Source organism: Artemia franciscana, chromosome 8, assembly GCF_032884065.1.
Source record: "Artemia franciscana chromosome 8, ASM3288406v1, whole genome shotgun sequence".
Lineage (NCBI taxonomy): Eukaryota > Metazoa > Arthropoda > Branchiopoda > Anostraca > Artemiidae > Artemia > Artemia franciscana.
This window is the reverse complement of record NC_088870.1, coordinates 15,875,423-15,895,502: the sequence shown is the minus strand read 5'-3', so window position 1 is coordinate 15,895,502 and position 20,080 is coordinate 15,875,423. Positions and strand designations below refer to the sequence as shown.

The 20,080-nt window shown below is 33.3% G+C and overlaps 1 protein-coding gene across 1 annotated transcript in view; it reads right to left on the bottom strand.

The window, feature by feature from the left end:
• LOC136030049 (uncharacterized) overlaps positions 1-20,080 on the bottom strand; it is a 97,157-nt gene that overhangs the window by 25,691 nt on the left and 51,386 nt on the right. Inside the window, exons 7-9 of the mRNA XM_065708670.1 lie at positions 19,549-19,726; positions 16,836-17,008; positions 11,477-11,617 (exon numbers count right to left, since the gene is read on the bottom strand). Coding sequence (XP_065564742.1) covers positions 11,477-11,617; positions 16,836-17,008; positions 19,549-19,726 — 492 coding nt within the window. The remainder of the gene's footprint in view (positions 1-11,476; positions 11,618-16,835; positions 17,009-19,548; positions 19,727-20,080) is intronic.

Here is a 20,080-nt window from a genome sequence, read left to right as displayed (position 1 = left end):
GCACAGGAGTCAAGTATTTCAGACTTCTGAGCTTGTGTGGGAGAAGGAAATGAGGTCCAGATGCGGGTGACATATTGATTAACCTCATCAGCAGTTGTGTAAGTTCCGTCAGAGTGGCTTATTTTTATGCTGTTATGAATGGACTTGCCAGTGATTTGCTTGACCGCTCTGTGCCATTTCCTGGGATTAGTGTGCCTAAGACTGTCCGAAAATTTCTCACGCCCGTAATCTTTCTTCGCACTTCTCGTGAGAGAGGTAATGTGATTTCGCAATTTTTTCGCATTTTGCAAATCTCCTTCTTGGAAAAGCTTGCACTTTTTTCGGATTAGTTTCTTGATTGGGGGGGTTATCCAGGATTTATCACTTTCACATCTAGTGAAAGTCTTTTCAGGAAAAAACTCGAGGTATTTGGCATGGAGAACTTCGTTGAACAGTTGGCATTTTTTATCGAGGCTTTTGTCTCCATACACTTCTGGAAAAGGGTAAGTAGCTATCCATCGATCATAGGTGCAAATTACTGAATCAGTAAGCGGACGATACTTGACACGCTTAATTTTAGGCTTGGGTATTGAAGCGGCAGCTGACCAGAGCACAACGTTATGATCAGAACAGGCAAGTGGCCCAAGGGATTCAGGGGTTTGGTAATATGTCTCACAGTTGGTCAGGATTAAATCAAGTATGCTGCCAGATTCATGTCTTGGAAAATTTACAACCTCCTTGAGGGAAAGGCATGATGCTAGCCAGCTTTTCTTAATTTGGTTAAAGTCCCCAGCCAGAACAATAGCAGGGTTTCCATAAAAAGCACGAAGGTGGTCGACAGTCTTTTGGAGGTATGTGACAAGATCACGACGGTTTTTAGCACTTTCAGGGTAGTAGATTGAAGCAAAAATGATGCATGAGTAAGCACGTGGCATGGCCGATGGTTTGCACCAAACTCACACAGCCTCATGTTCAGTGCTTTCATGTTCACGTAGCTCCTTCATTGGGATATCTTCACGTACGTAAAGGGCTACTCCACCGCCTAGTCTCTGGTCACCAGGAGCTTGTCTTGTTCTGAGTTATAGGGCATAACCAGTGAGTCTTCCTGTCACTTCAGTCAGGTTCAAGTTTCTGTTATGGCTGCGACAGAAACATTGTTCTGCCTTAATACTATAGAACCTGTCTTTTTGTTGTCGGTAATTTGGTGTTCTGGCAGAGACAATTGTCTCAATCGCTTTACTGGGGTGCTCTCTTTGTCCAGTTTTAAATCGTATTCAAGCTCTTTTCCCGCACCGCCTTCTTCTTTTCTGTCTGTACAGAGTAACGGGTCCTGATGGAGCCTTCAGCAGTTCAAGTTCATTTAAACGGATGAAGGTGGATGGCGCTAGTGGTGAAAATGGATAGGGTCTAATTTTAATGAGCGCTTTCATCAAACTGCTGATATCTGCTTGGTTGGTCATCACACCAATTATTAGTCTGTGAGCAACTGCATTCAGCAGTATATGAATTTCTTAGGGTGTTTGATTTGATCTCACACATGAATAGAGCTAAACTTTCCAGATGGTTTACGGCGCGAGCGCCATCTAGGTTATGGATGTTATATATAGATGGCGCTACCACCTAGCAAGGTGAATAAGGCTCAAATAAATAGATCTAGTATTTTATTTGTATGAAATATCACTAAGCAAAGTCAGGAACACTAAGTCTTCGTCAGTTAAACCATCACTGCAGGAACCAAAATAATAACAAAAAATTAAAAGAAGAGCTCCTAGAAATCGGTAATTTCTACGGCTTTAATCAACAAAACGTAGTCAATAAAATGTCAAAGATTTTTAGCTCTCACACTTAAAACATGTTTGCTGTCCCATTTGAATGTTTCTATCCAAATTTAGCATTTTGCTTGATTTGGGGACAAATAATAAAAAAAAAAACACTGAAAGAGAGAACAAAGTCTCTCCCCAACAGTCCCTGTAGATCACTAGCTCAATACTACTACTAGTACTAATAACTCACAGCACCACCAAGCTGCCTGAGGCTAACACAGCTATGCATGCTCTTGCTCCATCCCAATCTCTTCAAAGCCCCCCCCCCTTTACACCTCCCAGGAAGTTCCCTTTCCTTTAAATCTTTCTTTATGACATCTTCCCACCCAAAACGTGGACGACCTGTTTTCGTTTAGTCCTAGACGGTTAGCCAAAAAGGAAAATCTTCGGCAATCTGCCATCCTTCATCCACAGAACGAGCCTTAGCCATCTCAACCTTTCTCTCATTATAGCCCTAAAAAGCGGGATTGAACCACACTTTTCGTTCAGCCGACTGTTTGAAATACGGTCAGTCAGTCAGGTATCCAGAACAATCTTTGGGCAATTTCTCTGGAAAACATAAAGTAAATCTTCATCTGCGTTTCGGAGTGCCCATGCATCAGAGCCATATTTGACCACAGTCATCACTGTAACTTCCAATATTCTAATGTTGGTTTGCCGACTTATCTTCCTACTCTTATAAAAAATTTTTAACTGTGAAAAACACTCTGAGTCTTGGCTATTCTACTTTTAACATCTTGATTGCTCCCATCTTTTTTACTAGTATTACAACCAAGGTAGGTGAAACTGTCTACCTAAAGAATCTTTCCGTTACCCAATATCACATTGTCATCTTCACTTATTCCTAGCCTTAGTGACTTAGTCTTCATACTGTTAATCTTATTACCATCAATCCTCAGAAAACAACGTTCTCACATAAAAATATACAATAAAACCATTAAATTCATATTTGAACAAACAAAATAAATCTATTCGCTTGCATTTGTTGCTTGTCAAGCGTTACACAAAAAGACATGGGTAACTAAAAGACATGTACAACTGTATATACTATATAAAGTACTAGCTGTTGGGGTGGCGCTTCGCGCCACCCCAACACCTAGTTGGTGGGGGCGCTTCGCGCCCCCCCCAAGCCCCCCCGCGCGCGTAAGTCGTTACGCGCCATATTAGTTACGCGCCATTGTAGTTGTGTCCCTATGTCCCACCTGTGAATATAGATAGATATATATATATATATATATATATATATATATATATATATATATATATATATATATATATATATATATATGTTTTTAACTACGTAAAACTTGCGAATATACAACATTCTTTGCTGTCCCATTGTCTGTGCATATAAATAGATTGTCAGGTTTACCGACTCTTGAACATGCAACATATAATGGTCCATGGGAAAACAATCCGTATTCAGATCTATACCTCATGATTCTAATGATTGCCCTTGAGCTTTGTTGATGGTGATTGCTAATCGACCATTCCCTGAGTCGCCATCGTCATTTATATATCCCCCTGTGCACCCCGGCGTCCCCTTTGTAGTTATGTCCCTGTGTCCCGGTCGTCATTTATATTCCCTGTGTCCCGGTCGTCATTTGTGTCCCGGTGTTCCAGTCTGTGATTTCTCTTTGAGTGTCCCGGGCGTCATTTATATTCCTTGTGTCCCGGTGTCCCGGTCGTCATTTATATCCCCCTGTGCCCCCCGGCGTCCCCATTGTAGTTGTGTCCCTGTGTCCCGGTCGTCATTTATATTCCCTGTGTCCCGGTCGTCATTTGTATCCCGGTGTCCCGGTCTGTATATACATTCGTTTTTTAGTTTTGTTTTTCTCCTTTATTTTTTTCCTTTTTTCTTTTTTTTCTTTTTTAGTTTATTTAGATTTTTAGATTTTTTAGTTTTTTTATTAGTTTTTAGTTTTTCTGTAGTTTTTACCATTTTTTTAGTTTTTTTAGTTTTTTTTTTACTTATGTCCTGGTCGTCATTTATACTCCCTGTGTCCCGGTCGTCATTTGTGTCTCGGTGCTTTGTTGATTGCTAATTTATATTATATTTATATTTATATTTTTTATATTTATTAATATTCTTTTAGTTTTCTTTTTCTCTTATTTTTCAGTTTTTTCCTTTTTATTAGTTTTTTCTTTTTTAGTTTTTAGTTTTTTTTTGTTTTTTACCTTTTTTAGTTTTTTTAGTTTTTTTAGTTTTTTAGCTTTTTTAGTTTTTTTATTAGTTTTTAGTTTTTTTTAGTTTTTGCCTTTTTTTAGTTTTTTCAGTTTTTTTTAGTTTTTAGTTTTTTACCTTTTTTTAGTTTTTTTTAGTTTTTTAGCTTTTTTAGTTTTTTTTCTTTTTAGTTTTTTTTGTAGTTTTTACCTTTTTTAGTTTTTTTCTTCTTTTGTATTAGTGTGAAATAATTCAGACGTCATATGCGGACAAACACGACGTCACTCGACAGACAGACAGACAGACATAACCCACAAACAACTTATTTTTATATATATTTATTCATATTTTTTTAGTTTTCTTTTTCTCTTTTATTTTTCAGTTTTTTCCTTTTTTTTAGTTTTTTTCTTTTTTAGTTTTTAGTTTTTTTTAGTTTTTTACCTTTTTTTAGTTTTTTTTAGTTTTTTTAGTTTTTTAGCTTTTTTAGTTTTTTTATTAGTTTTTATTTTTTTTTTAGTTTTTGCCTTTTTTTATTTTTTCAGTTTTTTTTAGTTATTAGATTTTTACCTTTTTTTAGTTTTTTTTTAGTTTTTTAGCTTTTTTAGTTTTTTTTTCTTTTTAGTTTTTTTTGTAGTTTTTACCTTTTTTAGTTTTTTTTCTTCTTTTGTATTAGTGTGAAATAATTCAGACGTCATATGCGAACAAACATGACGTCACCTGATCCATCCACAGATCCACACACAGACAACTTATTTTTATATATATTTATATTATATTTATATTTATATTTTTTATATTTATTAATATTTTTTTAGTTTTCTTTTTCTCTTATTTTTCAGTTTTTTCCTTTTTTTTAGTTTTTTCTTTTTTAGTTTTTAGTTTTTTTTTGTTTTTTACCTTTTTTTAGTTTTTTTAGTTTTTTTAGTTTTTTAGTATTTTTAGTTTTTTTATTAGTTTTTAGTTTTTTTTTAGTTTTTGCCTTTTTTTAGTTTTTTCAGTTTTTTTTAGTTTTTAGTTTTTTACCTTTTTTTAGTTTTTTTTAGTTTTTTAGCTTTTTTAGTTTTTTTTCTTTTTAGTTTTTTTTGTAGTTTTTACCTTTTTTAGTTTTTTTTCTTCTTTTGTATTAGTGTGAAATAATTCAGACGTCATATGCGGACAAACACGACGTCACTCGACAGACAGACAGACAGACATAACCCACAAACAACTTATTTTTATATATATTTATTCATATTTTTTTAGTTTTCTTTTTCTCTTTTATTTTTCAGTTTTTTCCTTTTTTTTAGTTTTTTTCTTTTTTAGTTTTTAGTTTTTTTTAGTTTTTTACCTTTTTTTAGTTTTTTTTAGTTTTTTTAGTTTTTTAGCTTTTTTAGTTTTTTTATTAGTTTTTATTTTTTTTGTAATTTTTGCCTTTTTTTATTTTTTTCAGTTTTTTTTAGTTATTAGATTTTTACCTTTTTTTAGTTTTTTTTAGTTTTTTAGCTTTTTTAGTTTTTTTTTCTTTTTAGTTTTTTTTGTAGTTTTTACCTTTTTTAGTTTTTTTCTTCTTTTGTATTAGTGTGAAATAATTCAGACGTCATATGCGAACAAACATGACGTCACCTGATCCATCCACAGATCCACACACAGACAACTTATTTTTATATATATAGATATACTAGTACATAATATGTACAGTATATGCAAAGTTAGTACGAGTGTATATACCAGTACATAATTCTAGTATATAACTAGTATGTAATTCTATACTAGTATATAATACTATATAGAGTTGCATACTGAATATAGCTAAAGATCCTAATGCCCAAGCCAATTTATAGTTACAGCTGAAATAAATCAATACTTATGAACGACATGTGTTCTTCGTGGAGTTTAGCCTTATAAAAGATGTGTTAAATAAATACCTGTTTGAATAATAAATATTTGTTGAACTCTTTGAACACCCCATTCCGTTGCCTGTCTTATAGCTGTCATATATGCCAAAAATCAGATATTTTGAATTTTTTCACTTTGAAGGGGCCGAGAAACCCATTAAGAGTCATTTAGAGATTTTAACAATCTTCAGAATTATAAATTAGAATTCTTAGAAGAAGTCTGAGGATTCTGAGAACATCTAAAAAACTTTAAACAGGTTTTTTGGTTTCTTCTAAAAAACCTAAAATCTGATTTTTGGCACATGCGATAGTATCCAACACCAGCAACGGCTCGAGCTAAAATTTAAATAGCTAAAACAGAGTGGAAGAAACCCATTTTTTTTAAATAATTTGTCCCAAGGAATTTTCCTTTATACTGTGTCTCAACGTCTTTTACTAGATCTAAGAATAAGTTATTAGAGTTTCCAACTAGATAAGCCTTGCATTATTTAATTTTTTATCTTCCCTAATTTGAAAAATAGATCTTTGATCTTTACTCTGATTGATCTTTCGTAAAAACAACATTTTCAAGCTAAAATTAGCTAAAATTCCTGGAATTAAGAATGGATTATATTTCCGGCGTTATAATTGTGCTTAATTCTACTTTCATCAACGGATATGTTTGACACAAGTAAAAAATAGTGGCGCTTATTATAGCTCATCCATTAACTTTCAGATATACGTTCAATTTAATACGTTCAATTTAGAAATACGTATAGAAAATACATCCAATTTAAAAAAAAAACAAAACAACAACAACAACAAAACAGAGGGAATAAAATATACAACAGTTAGCTACTAAGTTCTTAGGAGCACGTACAGCTATAATAAACAAACAATTCAAGCATAAAATGAAACCAAGAAAATAAAATAAAGATAAATAAGAGAATAAATAAACTGGTATTTAATTATATGCATTCAACAGCGTGGTTGTTATACATCTTCTCAAGCGGGGATACATATACGCACGTGGGCAAATATAACTCAACGAAAACCATACAAAAAAGAAGAAAAGATGCGGATAGTAGTTAATAGCCATGCGTAGCATAACAGGGCTTTTTTAGGTACTTTTAAAAAGTGTTCAAATCTATAGTACTTTAAACATCTTTTAGAGTTTGGATCAGTATTTAGGGACTTGGTAAAATTTACATATAAGAATATAAACTGGATGCTAAAATATTAATAAACGCATCACCAACACTCTTGGAAACACTATAAATTCCAATGTCGTCTAGAATAACAGCACAATAGAAAATACAATAAGAATCCGACGCATTAAACTTCAGCACCAGGAAACCACATATCCTCGGTAATTGGGGAAAGAAAAAAGAGTTATTTGGAAAGGGTTAGAATGAAAAGTAGTCCTTATAATTGCCCGATGCTTGGTGAGAGGGAGGGAAGTTTAATGCATTTTATGGGAAAGATTTGAACCATTAAAAGATTTGAGAAAAGTTTTTTCTTTAGAGCAGATGAAGGGGGAGAGATGTACATGGAAAAAGTGTCGAAAAATGGACGTTTTAATAGTATTAGGAGTCTGGCACAGCTTATTCACGTGGACATGACCCACTGTGTGGGTGATATTTGATGATTTTGTTTACATCAGTGTGTGTGAATGGCGTTTTTTCTTTTTTTAATCGCTTTTTAAATCGTTTAATTGTTCCTTTTAATTCCTTTTGTGTCTTATCTTTTTTCCCTTATCTTTAGTTTTTTTCGTGACCATGGTCCAGCGGTTCTATGTGTATGTCAAATATACTGCACTACTATATTATACAATAAGCTTAAAAATGTATTAATTTTTACCTCGTTTTACATCTAAACACAATACAATTGTCTGCATTTTATTACGGTAGACTACAATATAAGCGCTATATATAATAATATACTTTGTATCTACTATGTTTACTGTTATTATAAAATACTGTGTTTATTTTCTATAATATACAGTATATAAATGTACTATACTATACTATATGTATAACACTATAAACACTACAAACAAGGTTTACAGTTAATAAAAATTTACACACAATAAGAATAAGAAGGTGGAACGAGCTTCCCTTCAAACCTATTCAAATTAAATTTTAGACTTAATTCAGTAAAACTACCATCATTTGACCTGAATTCAACATTAAACAGTAGCAGGCAGCTACGGTAGACTACACAATAAACGCTATATAGAATAATATACTTTGTATTTACTATGTTTACTATTACGATATAACACTGCGTTTGTTTTCTATAATATATAGTATATAAATATACTATACTACATGTATAATACTATAAACACTAGGAACAAGTGTTTACAGTTAATAAAAATTTACATACAATAAGAATAAGAAGGTGGAATGAGCTTCCCTTGAAATCTATTCAAATTAAATTTTAGACTTAATTCAGTAAAACTACCATCATTTGACCTGAATTCAACATTAAACAGTAGCAGGCAGCTACGGTAGACTACACAATAAACGCTATATAGAATAATATACTTTGTATTTACTATGTTTACTATTACGATATAACACTGCGTTTGTTTTCTATAATATATAGTATATAAATATACTATACTATATGTATAAACACTAGGAACAAGTGTTTACAGTTAATAAAAATTTACACACAATAAGAATAAGAAGGTGGAACGAGCTTCCCTTCAAATCTATTCAAATTAAATTTTAGACTTAATTCAGTAAAACTACCATCATTTGACCTGAATTCAACATTAAACAGTAGCAGGCAGCTACGGTAGACTACACAATAAACGCTATATAGAATAATATACTTTGTATTTACTATGTTTACTATTACGATATAACACTGCGTTTGTTTTCTATAATATATAGTATATAAATATACTATACTATATGTATAAACACTAGGAACAAGTGTTTACAGTTAATAAAAATTTACACACAATAAGAATAAGAAGGTGGAACGAGCTTCCCTTCAAATCTATTCAAATTAAATTTTAGACTTAATTCAGTAAAACTACCATCATTTGACCTGAATTCAACATTAAACAGTAGCAGGCAGCTACGGTAGACTACACAATAAACGCTATATAGAATAATATACTTTGTATTTACTATGTTTACTATTACGATATAACACTGCGTTTGTTTTCTATAATATATAGTATATAAATATACTATACTATATGTATAAACACTAGGAACAAGTGTTTACAGTTAATAAAAATTTACATACAATAAGAATAAGAAGGTGGAATGAGCTTCTCTTGAAATCTATTCAAACTAAATTTTAGACTAAACACAGCAAAACTACCATCATTGGATCTAAATTCAACATTAAACAGTAGCAGGCAGCTTACTAAACACTTACTATAAGGAAGTAGACATACGTAAGAATATGATTTGTCTGAAAAACACACTGGGAAAGGTTAAATGATGCCCGAAAATTTATTTTTGACATTTCAGCTCCCTTATCAAAGAAATATTTTAAGGAGTGCAATTTTTCAGGGAGTATTATTATTTTGTAATAATTATTATCTTATTTTTTTTTATTACTACCTATATTTGCTGCATTGTCGTTAACACTATATTATTAACCATTTATTAAAAGCAAGTGGGTGTCAATAAGAAAAACATTTATGATAAGAGCCCTAGTGGAAAAAGTCCTTCCGGGTTCTAAAAAGAATAGCCCAATTCTTTTATGTCAACAAAGAAAAACTGAACTGATGAGGATGCTATTGCCATCCTGATATCTTCAACCTGTTTCCGCATTTTGAGCAGAAATGCACCGAATGTAATTGTTTTTAGGGTTTACTCAAAAAATGTACTGACTTAAATAATCCAAAGCATAACAACTTCAAAAAGTACGTAATGTTGCAGGTGCACCCGCTCTGACAGCACTTTATGCAAGTACTCTTCTAATCCGTGTGGAAATTATCCTAACTGATGCGCTACCATACAGCACTAAGTCGTTGCATTCAATTAGGCCCTTTGGAAAGGTTTTGACACTGTTTTACTTAATTGCAACTTAAGTGACTTTAATAATATCGACTGTCACTCGTTGAGAAAAACAGGGACTAATGCAAACAGAAGTTTGGAGCTTAGTGCCTGTTGACAGTTTAAACGAGATGTCTTTTTTCTTTAGAATAAATTGTATCCTTATTAACTAGAATAGCTAGTCAGTTAACACGGGTGCATCAAAATGAAATAAAGCAAAGCTGAAGCAAAGGAAAGCTTGTTAAATTGCTGAAGTACGAGTAAAATCGTATGAAATACGAGTAAACGAGGTAAACCGAGTGAAATCAGATCAAGAGTCGAACAAACACCAAACGCAAATAATAGATAAAATGCAACGAAAATATGTAAGCAACGGGTAAAACTAAAAATCAAGACAGTCAAATTTTGTACTATCTTGATTAAAAGTTTTGCTAAATATTTACATATTTTAAATTCACTTTATTTATAAATTTTCAAAGAAATTATTAGTTATAACACATTTTAGTTATTAGAGTAATTATTAAATAGTAATATTTAATTTTATATATATATATATATATATATATATATATATATATATATATATATATATATATATATATATATATATATATATATATATATATATATGTATATATATATATGTTATAATGTGTTATTGCATACTAATAATTAATATATGTTGCAATTAGTATGCTAATAACTCATAATTTCTTAGACAATTTATTAATAAAAGGAAGTTGAAACATGTAAGTTATGGACAAAACTTTCAATAGGCCAATGAAAAATTAAGACACCGTCTTAATAGTTTTATCCGTTGCTTGCGTGTTTTCATTTCATTTTATAAATACATGTAAATTCATTCAGTTCATATACTGTCTAATATTTCTTGGTTAAAGTCTCTTTACGTCAAGGTGACTTTCTATCAACTTTCAAACAACCCTGGCAGTTTCATCTTATCATTCTCTTCTTCATCAAACTACCACGGAGGCAAACTACCATTCAGGAAAATCAAAAAAAAATTCAAGTTCCAAGTTTTGCTTACAATGCTGTAGTGGTAGTCTTGACCCAAAGCTATTTGTCGATAGTCTGAGTGTATACCTAACCAAGTGCTTAGATGTTATATACTTTGCAAATGTTACTGTGACATATCTGATTAGAAGACATGCACAAGGCCTGGTATCAATACACAAGGCATCTGGGTGGGGAACCTACCTGATCCTATTAATAGAAAAATGTTTCATAACAAATTTCTGTTACTGTAGTTGTTTTGGCTCGATAAATCAGGTATTTTATTTAACAGCTTTGAACTGCCAATCTTAATGTTAAGAATTATCGTAAGCAATGGAGGTATTGAAAGGCTAGTTTGAAGTATGGGCGTGTTTACTTTTTTGAATTTTATATTGAAGTCTGTGGGTATCTTTGCAACTGGTTTTCCGTATACATGTGCACTACGATTGGACTTAAAAAGAGGGTTGGAGACTCCTCCAGAGGAAGGCTTTATGTTATTATTCTGGCCCGTCTTCGCCTACCAAAATATCTGGATTTTAAAGACTTCCCCATGCAATACGGAAACTTCTGAGTTTTTTTTTTTTTTTGTGTGTAAATTATCGTGTCTTAAAATCTTACCTTGATCAACTCTTTGAGTCGGTCAACAATGTAAAACTGCATAGTATCGTCGTACATAGCAATATCACCTGTATGCAACCAGCCGTTTTCATCGATAGTCTCTTTTGTTGCTTCTGGGTTGGTCAAATAGCCTTTCATAATCTAAAAGAGTAGAAATCTAGTGTTGTAGGCAACAGGTAGAAATAATATAAAGCAAAAATGTTACACTCAAAAGTGTAAAAAGTGAATTATTTATAGGAAAACATATTATTTCAACCTAAAATAAATTTTATAAATATAAATCTTTTGTAAAAAGATTTAAGCGAGCTTATGCTACAACAAGCCCAGTACAGTCTATAAGCATAACTGAGTCCATAATACATAAATCCTTGTTTACATTTGGCGCTTTAGGACAAAGCCCTTGATGAACCATCCAAATCCTCCACTACAAAAACGGTCATCTTGCGTTTTTCATTGGTTCATTAGGTTTCCACTTTGGCCGTATAACTAGTACTACTACTAACAACTCACCGCAGCACCAAGCCACCTGAGGCCAACACAGCTACGCGGGCTCGTCCTTCATCTCAACCTATCTTAACAGTTAAAGGTCAGATATGACTTTTAGCCATGACGGTTACGAAATTTTATATTATTCGAACAGTTTACAGAGAACTATGTCGTTTCCACTTGGCGTTTTACAGATTAAGCAGCAAATAAACTTAGGGCCCGATCAGTATGGATATTTGGGGTCCTATACCGACACCACCAATGTATCGATTCTGGCCTATTAAACACCAAAGAACATCCTCAATAATTCACCATGGATTCTAAAAATTAGTCAATTTACGAGAATATTTTGATTTTCTGTACCTTTTCCGATCAGCAACTTCTGAGCACACAAACCAAATGGTGGATGTTTGCGGAAGCGACAAATAAGAAAAAATTTAATCAAAGAAGCGTGTTAAGCTACAAAAACACTTTAATCATTCGCATGTTATTGTGAAAAAGTTTACGTTCATATGATATGGTCTCTTACTAACGAATCCATGCTAGGCACAGCAAACACAGAGGAGCAGATAAAGTTTTAAGTTTGGAGGAGGGATTTAAAGAATGTGTCGACAAAATCGTCTGCTATCCCGACAAATGCGAACACATAAGCTAAATTTTAGGTGTTAAAACACGGTGGCGACACCTTGGACCACCCCCTTCCCACCTTAAAACACCCCTCCCCTCCTTAGCTGCACCCCTGCCTGGATAGCATGGTTTTAACCGTTTGAATCTTGGATTTTTCACCCACGCAAATGAAAATTCATCAAAAACAAAAATGTATAATTAATTGTATTCTTTTTAGTTGTTTTTGGTAGAAGTTGTACGTCGTTGAAGTCACCATACATTTGGAACATTGCTGCACCGTGTTTGTATTGACAAGTATTGACAACAAATATTCTTTAATTTCATTTGACACACGTGTTGCTTTCTCCACCATGGTCAGGCTTAGCTGTTGACTCCACCCTTAAGAACTGGACAAGAAAAAATTACCCGAGTAAATATGGTGCAATGTCCTAGACACCTTGCGCAAAAAAAATTTCGGCCGATAAGCGATATTTTTTTCCGATATCCCATAATGACACTGACCCTCATATAAACCCAATAATATCGGTCAGCCGATATAGCGGTTGAACCAAAAATAAACTATCCAAATGACCCCCTCCCCCATCCCGAAAAACAAGAGCCAAGAGCTCATAAGGCACTTGTGACCAGGTCGGAAGAGCCAAGAGCTTCTTCCCACCAAGTTTCATTACGATTCCTCCACTCTAAGCGTTTTCCAAGACTTCCGGTATCCCCCTCCAGCTCCCCCTAAGGTCACTAGATCCGGTTGGGATTTAAAATAAGAGCTCTGAGACACGAGGTCCTTCTAAACATCAAATTTCATTAAGATTCGATAACTCGCTCGTAAGTCAAAAATACCTTATTTTTTCAAATCTATACGAATTAACCGTCCTTCCACTGCCACCCCCCCCCCAGATGGTCAAATTTGGGAAGTAACTATTTTTAATTTAATCTTGTCGGGTCCCTGATACACCTACCAGCTTCCAGTGATCGCTATATTGATCACGTATTTAGTTTCGGATCTTCTCCATGTAAATACTGGGGTGGTCCGGGGTTCGAACCTAAAACCTCTCGCACCCTAAGTGAGAATCATACCCCTTGACCACAAGCCATACTTAAGAAGAACAATCATTTGTTTTACCGGCCAATAAAATTCTTCTCAACTATCTTGTTCGTTCGCCCCCCTCTCCCCCAGATGGTACAATCGCTGAAGAGACTATTTCCAATTTAATGTAGTCTGGTCCCTGATACGCCTGCCGACTTTCATCATCCTAGCATATCTGGCAGTGCCCAAACTAGCAAATCTCCCCAACTCCCCCAAAAAGAGCGGATCCGGTCCGCTTATTTCAATAGCGTATCTAGGACATGAGTTTATTCTGCGCACCGAGTTTCATCACGATCTCTACACTCTAAGTGTTTACCAATATTTCTTGTTTCCCCCTCCAGCCCCCCCCCCCCCAATGTCACCGGATCTGGCCGGGATTTAAAATAAGAGCTCTCAGACACGAGGTCTTTCTATATATCAAATTTCATTAAGATCTTATCACTCGTTCGTAATTTTTCCGAATTAACCCTCCCCCTTTCAACTCCCCCAAAGAGAGCCAATCCGGTCTGGTTATGTCAATCACGTATCTGGGACTTGAGCTTATCCTTCACACCAACTATCATCACGATTCCTCCACTCTAACATTTTCAAAGATTTCCGGTTTCCTCCTCCAACTACCCCCAATGTCAACAGATCCAGTCAGGATGTAAAATAAGAGCTCTGAGACACGAGATCCTTCTAAAAAACCCAAATTTCATTAGGATCCAATCACGCCTTCGTAAGTAAAAAAATACCTAATTTTTTCTAATTTTTTCGAATTACCGAATTAGGTCCCCCCCCCAATTCCCCCAAAGAGAGCGAATTCGGTCCGATTATGTAAATCACGTATCTAGGACTTGTGTTTATCCTTCCCACCAAGTTTCATCCGGATCTCTCCACTCTAAGCCTTTTCCAAGATTTCCAGTTCCCCCCACTCCCCCCAATGACACTTGATCCGGTCGGAACTTGAAATAAGAAGTCTGAGTTACGAGGTCCTTCTAAATATGGAATAGCATTAATATCCGATCACTCGTTCGTAAATTAAAAAACCTCATTTTTTCCAATTTTTCCAAATTACCAACCCCCCCTCCGAACCCCCCTAAGAGAGCAGATCCGTTCCGGTTATGTTAATGATGTATCTAGGACTTGTGCTTATTTTTCCCACCAAGTTTCATCCTGATATCTCTATTCTAAGCGTTTTCCAAGATTTCAGGTTTCCCCTTCCAACTCCCTCCAATGTCACCGGATCTGGAAGGGATTTCAAATAAGAGCTCTGAGACACAATATCCTTCTAAATATCAGCGTTCACTAAGATCCGATTAGCTGTTCGGAAGTTAAAAATACCTCTTTTTTCTAATTTTTCCGAATTAACCATCCCCCCACTTCCCCCCCCCCAGATAATCTAATTGGAGAAATGTAATTTTTCCGATTAAAACATTAAAACTTAAAACGAACAGAAATCATTCCGTATATGAAAGGGGTTCTCCCCTCCGCAACGCCTCGCTCTTTACGCTAAAGTTTGACTCTTTGTCACAACTCTACTTTTTAAAACAAAATAAAAATACTTAGCGTAAAGAGCGAGAAGTTGCGGAGCGGAGAAACCTTTAATATACGGAATAGTTTCTGTTCGTTTTAAGTTTTACAGTTACTTGCATTACTCCTTACTTGCAGTTAAAAAACTGGTTTTTTATTTAATTTCTGGACTTGGTTTTTGAATTAATGCATATTTTGATTTTGGCTCACCGCACATGAATAATTAAAACGAAATTTGCATATCATTTTTTTTCTAAATGGCTTTCTCATAGTTTTGATCGGACGATTTTGATAAAAAAGTGGTGCGGGAGGAGGCCAAGTTGCCCTCGAATTTTTGGTAACTAGATTTTTTATTTTTTGTACGAACGTTTTTGTTAGTAATAAACATACTTACCTTACGAATTAACTTACGTAACGAACTTCTACATTTGTGTATTTTATTACGAATATGAAAGGGTTTGCCCCTTCGTCAATACCTCGCTCTTTACAGTAAAGCTTGAATTTTATAACCCAAATCTTTAAGAATGAACCCTGAATTACAAAGGCCGTAGAATAAAAAGTTGAAATTACTAAAAATACATTAGCGTAAAGAGCAAGGTATTGTGGAGCAGACGAGCCCCCTTATATACGTAATGTTTTATGTTTGTTTTAAGTTTTAATGCTACTCATTACTTTCCAGTGAATTTTTTTTCTCATTGTTTTTTTTTAAGTAATAAAAAAATAATAAATGGGAAAAAAGGTGCGTGGGAGATGGCCTAGGTGCCGTCCAATTTTTTTGGTCACTTAAAAAGGGCACTAGAGCTTTTAATTTCCGTTAGAATGAGCCCTCTCGTGAGATTATAAGACCACTGGGACGATACGATCACCCCTGAACAAAAAAAACAAATAAACACGCATCTGTGATTTGTGTTCTGGCAGTAAATACAAAATTCGACATTTTTGTAGATAGGAGCTTGAAATATCTACTATAGGGTTCTATAAAACGCTGAATCTGATGATGTGAGTTTTGTTAAGATTTCATGACTTTTATGAGGTTTTCCCCCCTATTTTCTAAAATAAGGCAAATTTTCTCAGGTTCGTAACTTTTGACGGGTAAAACTAAACTTGATGAAACTTATATATTTAAAATCAGCATTAAAATACAGTTCTTTTGATTTAACTATTGGTATCAAAATTCCGTTTTTTAGAGTTTCGGTTACTATTGAGCCGGGTCGCTCCTTACTATAGTTCATTACTACGAACTATTTGATACTATGCAGTTTTCCTTTGCCGAACCGAATTTTCTTTAAAGCGGTTTTACCCAATTACATACAGCAAGGTCTGTTTGGCCGAAAGTTACTAATTTGCTGAACGGAAATTGGTTGTGAGATACAGACGTCAAAATGTTAAAACCCATTTTTCTTGGGTTTTCAAAAACAGATTCGGCAAAACTGCTTTCAGGTGACTATTGGCTAGTTTCTTAATGCTTTCCTATTTCAAACGGAAATTAAAATGTATCCAAATTAAATGCAAAATCACTTGATCTTAGACTAACTATCAAACATCTACTAAATAAATCTTAAACCTTTGCTCTCTTATAATTATAATCAGAAAAATCAACTATATTAATACATAATGAAATGCAATTTAATGTAACATTTCTATAGAGCCTACCTGCGGACCTCTAACACAAAGCTCTCCTCGTTGACCAGGAGGTAAGCTGATGCCATTTTCTATGTCTATAACTTTCACTTCTGTACTAGGGAAAGGCATTCCACATGACCCAATTTTTCCACCTTTTACAGGGGATACACTTATGACGGAGGTAGTTTCAGTTAATCCATAGCCTAGAATTTTTAGAAACTGTTAAAAAAGCTGTAATTTAATGTTTTAATGTATGTTTCCTCAATTTTGTCGCCATGTTACGATATTTATTTTACTTTATATTATATTTAATATACTTTTATTTCCTTGCTTTAATATTTTAATCCCTCACTATTCATTTTGCAAATTTCAGCCGGAATAGAATTTTTTTTTTTTTTTTAGTTGAATTTTCCCTGGGAAACTTTCCACGGAGAGGGAATTTTAAAATTTCTCAGTCCCCACTTTTTATAGGTTCTTTTACTGATCTTCTATTGAGAATTACTATCGGAAACTGTTTTTTCGTAGCTATTGTAGGTAATAGACGGTTCGTTATCCCCCGATTTTTTATTTATTTGCTAATTTTACCAAAGAATTTACTTACTTTCTAAAAAAAAAAAATTTGCGTTGTTTCTCTGAAGTTATCTTGTTAAGTAACTGCAAGCAATTAAAAAAAAATAATTATAAATAATATAAAGTCTGCTTTCAAATTAGACCCCGTTGTATAAACGTCATTTTGAAATAAACATTTAGGGTATACAGACTATACATTAATATACAGGATATACATAAATAAAAAACACGATTTTTCTTCAAAAGTAATTCAAAGGTTAGTTGGATTTTAGGCAGTGTTAGAAATATCACTATTTAAAAGGTATTTTAAGGTAACATTAATAATGTCTTGAACCACATGCTATTTCAAATGAAAGTCTCAGTCATTCCATGTTTTTTGGAATCTTGATTTGAGTTTTTTGCACCCAATTCAATTGTCATTGTGGTTGCTAAATTGTCGATAGTAAAACAGGAAAAAACGATACCACTATGGGTATACACAGATTCAATTCTATGAGAGGCCAGAGGACTTTTCTGGGGGGGGGGAGAACGATGAGGGAACTATTTTAGGCCATTATTTTAAATATTTTCAGTGGGGCCTTAGACCCACCTCAAGAGAAGACAATACATTAAAACATCTTCGCAAAAAATATCTTGCCGAATTTTGCTTTTTCAAAATTTTGCACGATAGGAAAAAAATAAGGAAGCAACACTTTTCCTCTGTGGACTTAAATTAGAAAAATAAACTGTAAAACATACGATAGGCTTATGCATATGATTATTACTATAGTAGGAAACCCAGAGTTGAAGTGAAGATGCAATTTTGTAAAGTGGCTCATTTTTTAATAGAACCGTTGAAGGTTTACTGCAAAGAATATCATTTAAGGCTAAAATTACCAGTTATATATTTTGCCATTGGGAGGAGAGACTTTAATTTTTCAGATAGATTTTAGAATATGTCGCATTTCAGAGAATAGAAAATTTATTTTTTTGACGTAATGTAATTATTAATTTGAAGGGAAATCTAATTGCTGTAAGTAATAATAATAAACTGCTACTTGTGATCCTTATCAATCCATCCAAGGGTGGCAATAGCAAACTCTATTTGAAAAGGTTAGGAGGCCCATATATAGTATCAGTCCTTAAATAATTTTTTTCTTTGTTTGTTTTGTATTCTAATACAAACATGTCTGTTTTTTCTACATATTTTCAGGATGGAAGCATGTTACGAAGGTTTAGGATAGATTATATAATACGTTTAAAATATACAAGGAAATAAATTTTTCTCTGAGCTAGAGGTGCTGAAACATTTTGTATCTTACTGTTGAGGTAATCATTTTTCCAGTAAATCTTATCTCTGTTACGGACGAAGTGATTACTAAGTCTTTATCTATAACCCCAGATAATCTAAAAAGAAAGAAAATGTCGGAAAAATACAAAAACAAGGGTCATCTTCGTTTCCCTTGGACATGACAATGCACCCAAATTCATGGAAATATGAATTGATCGAGTTACCCAACTTTAGAAAATGTTATTCATACTAACTTGACATTTTGGGTATTTTCTTAAAAAAAAACAACGAAATAACTAAAATCCTCCGCCCTATATTTTGAAAAGTGTATTTGTCTCTATATGCTCATAAGAAAAATGAAAGAACAAAACTTTGCCTGTTATTAAATAAATTCTTGTAATTAAATCAACGTCCATTACATATAATTGTATCTATTAATTACACAGTTATTAAAGTGTCCACAATTATTTATGATGGTAAAAAATGAAATAATATGTTTAGTAAGAATGTTTTGATGATGTTACATCTTATTAGGTACTCATGGTCTTTGGTCGATCATTTCACCCTATAACCAAAAAATAATAATAGTAGAACTGACTATTTTAAATTCACCTTAAAGGTCGAGAATTTTCAATTTTTTTTTTAACTTTAGTACAGGATGGTCATTGAATAAAATTTCAGGAAAGAACGATTTCTTATCCCTGTCTATATAAGCATGTCTCCTGTCATAAAAAGGTATAGAACGTGTCTGGGACATAGTTACCAAAATTTCCAAAACACATCCTGACAAAACACAGAAACAAAAGTAAAGAAAAAGCTGTTTCTAAAAAACGTCTACTTTAAATAGTTAGATTTTTAGAATATTTTGATAATGAATTTTTTAAATATTTATAATCTACTAACCTTCCTGCAGTAATAAATCAGGTTTATTAAGTTTTTCAAGAAACGTGCTCGCTATTGCTGATCCAAGTGGAGCTGCGCCGGAGACTGCAGTGTGTAAATTATTGAACCACTGCGACTTCACTTCGGGACGGTTGGTCAAGAAATTTAAAATAGGAGGTACTAGTTGCATTATGCTGAACTATAATAGTAATTAAATTAATTTTACTAAAATCTTGCTACAAAAATTAAAAAAGTGGTTGATTTTTTTTTGGCTGAAAAAAAAAATGGTTGTAAAAGAATAAAATATTACTTTTTATTGCTATAACTTCGGATTCAGTCATTTTAAAAGATGCTAAATTTTGTATTCAATGCATATTTATTATTTAATAGAGATCTTCCCAAAACTCAGCAGGGGTTCTCAGATGCGCTGAAATCATTCTTAAAATAATACTAAAACGTGTCATCCCCCTCTTCTCTTTAAAGGTTTGGTTCCTTTTTATAAAATATAACTAATTTTCTTGTGCAGATTAATCATAATGTGTTTCTCTAGTCT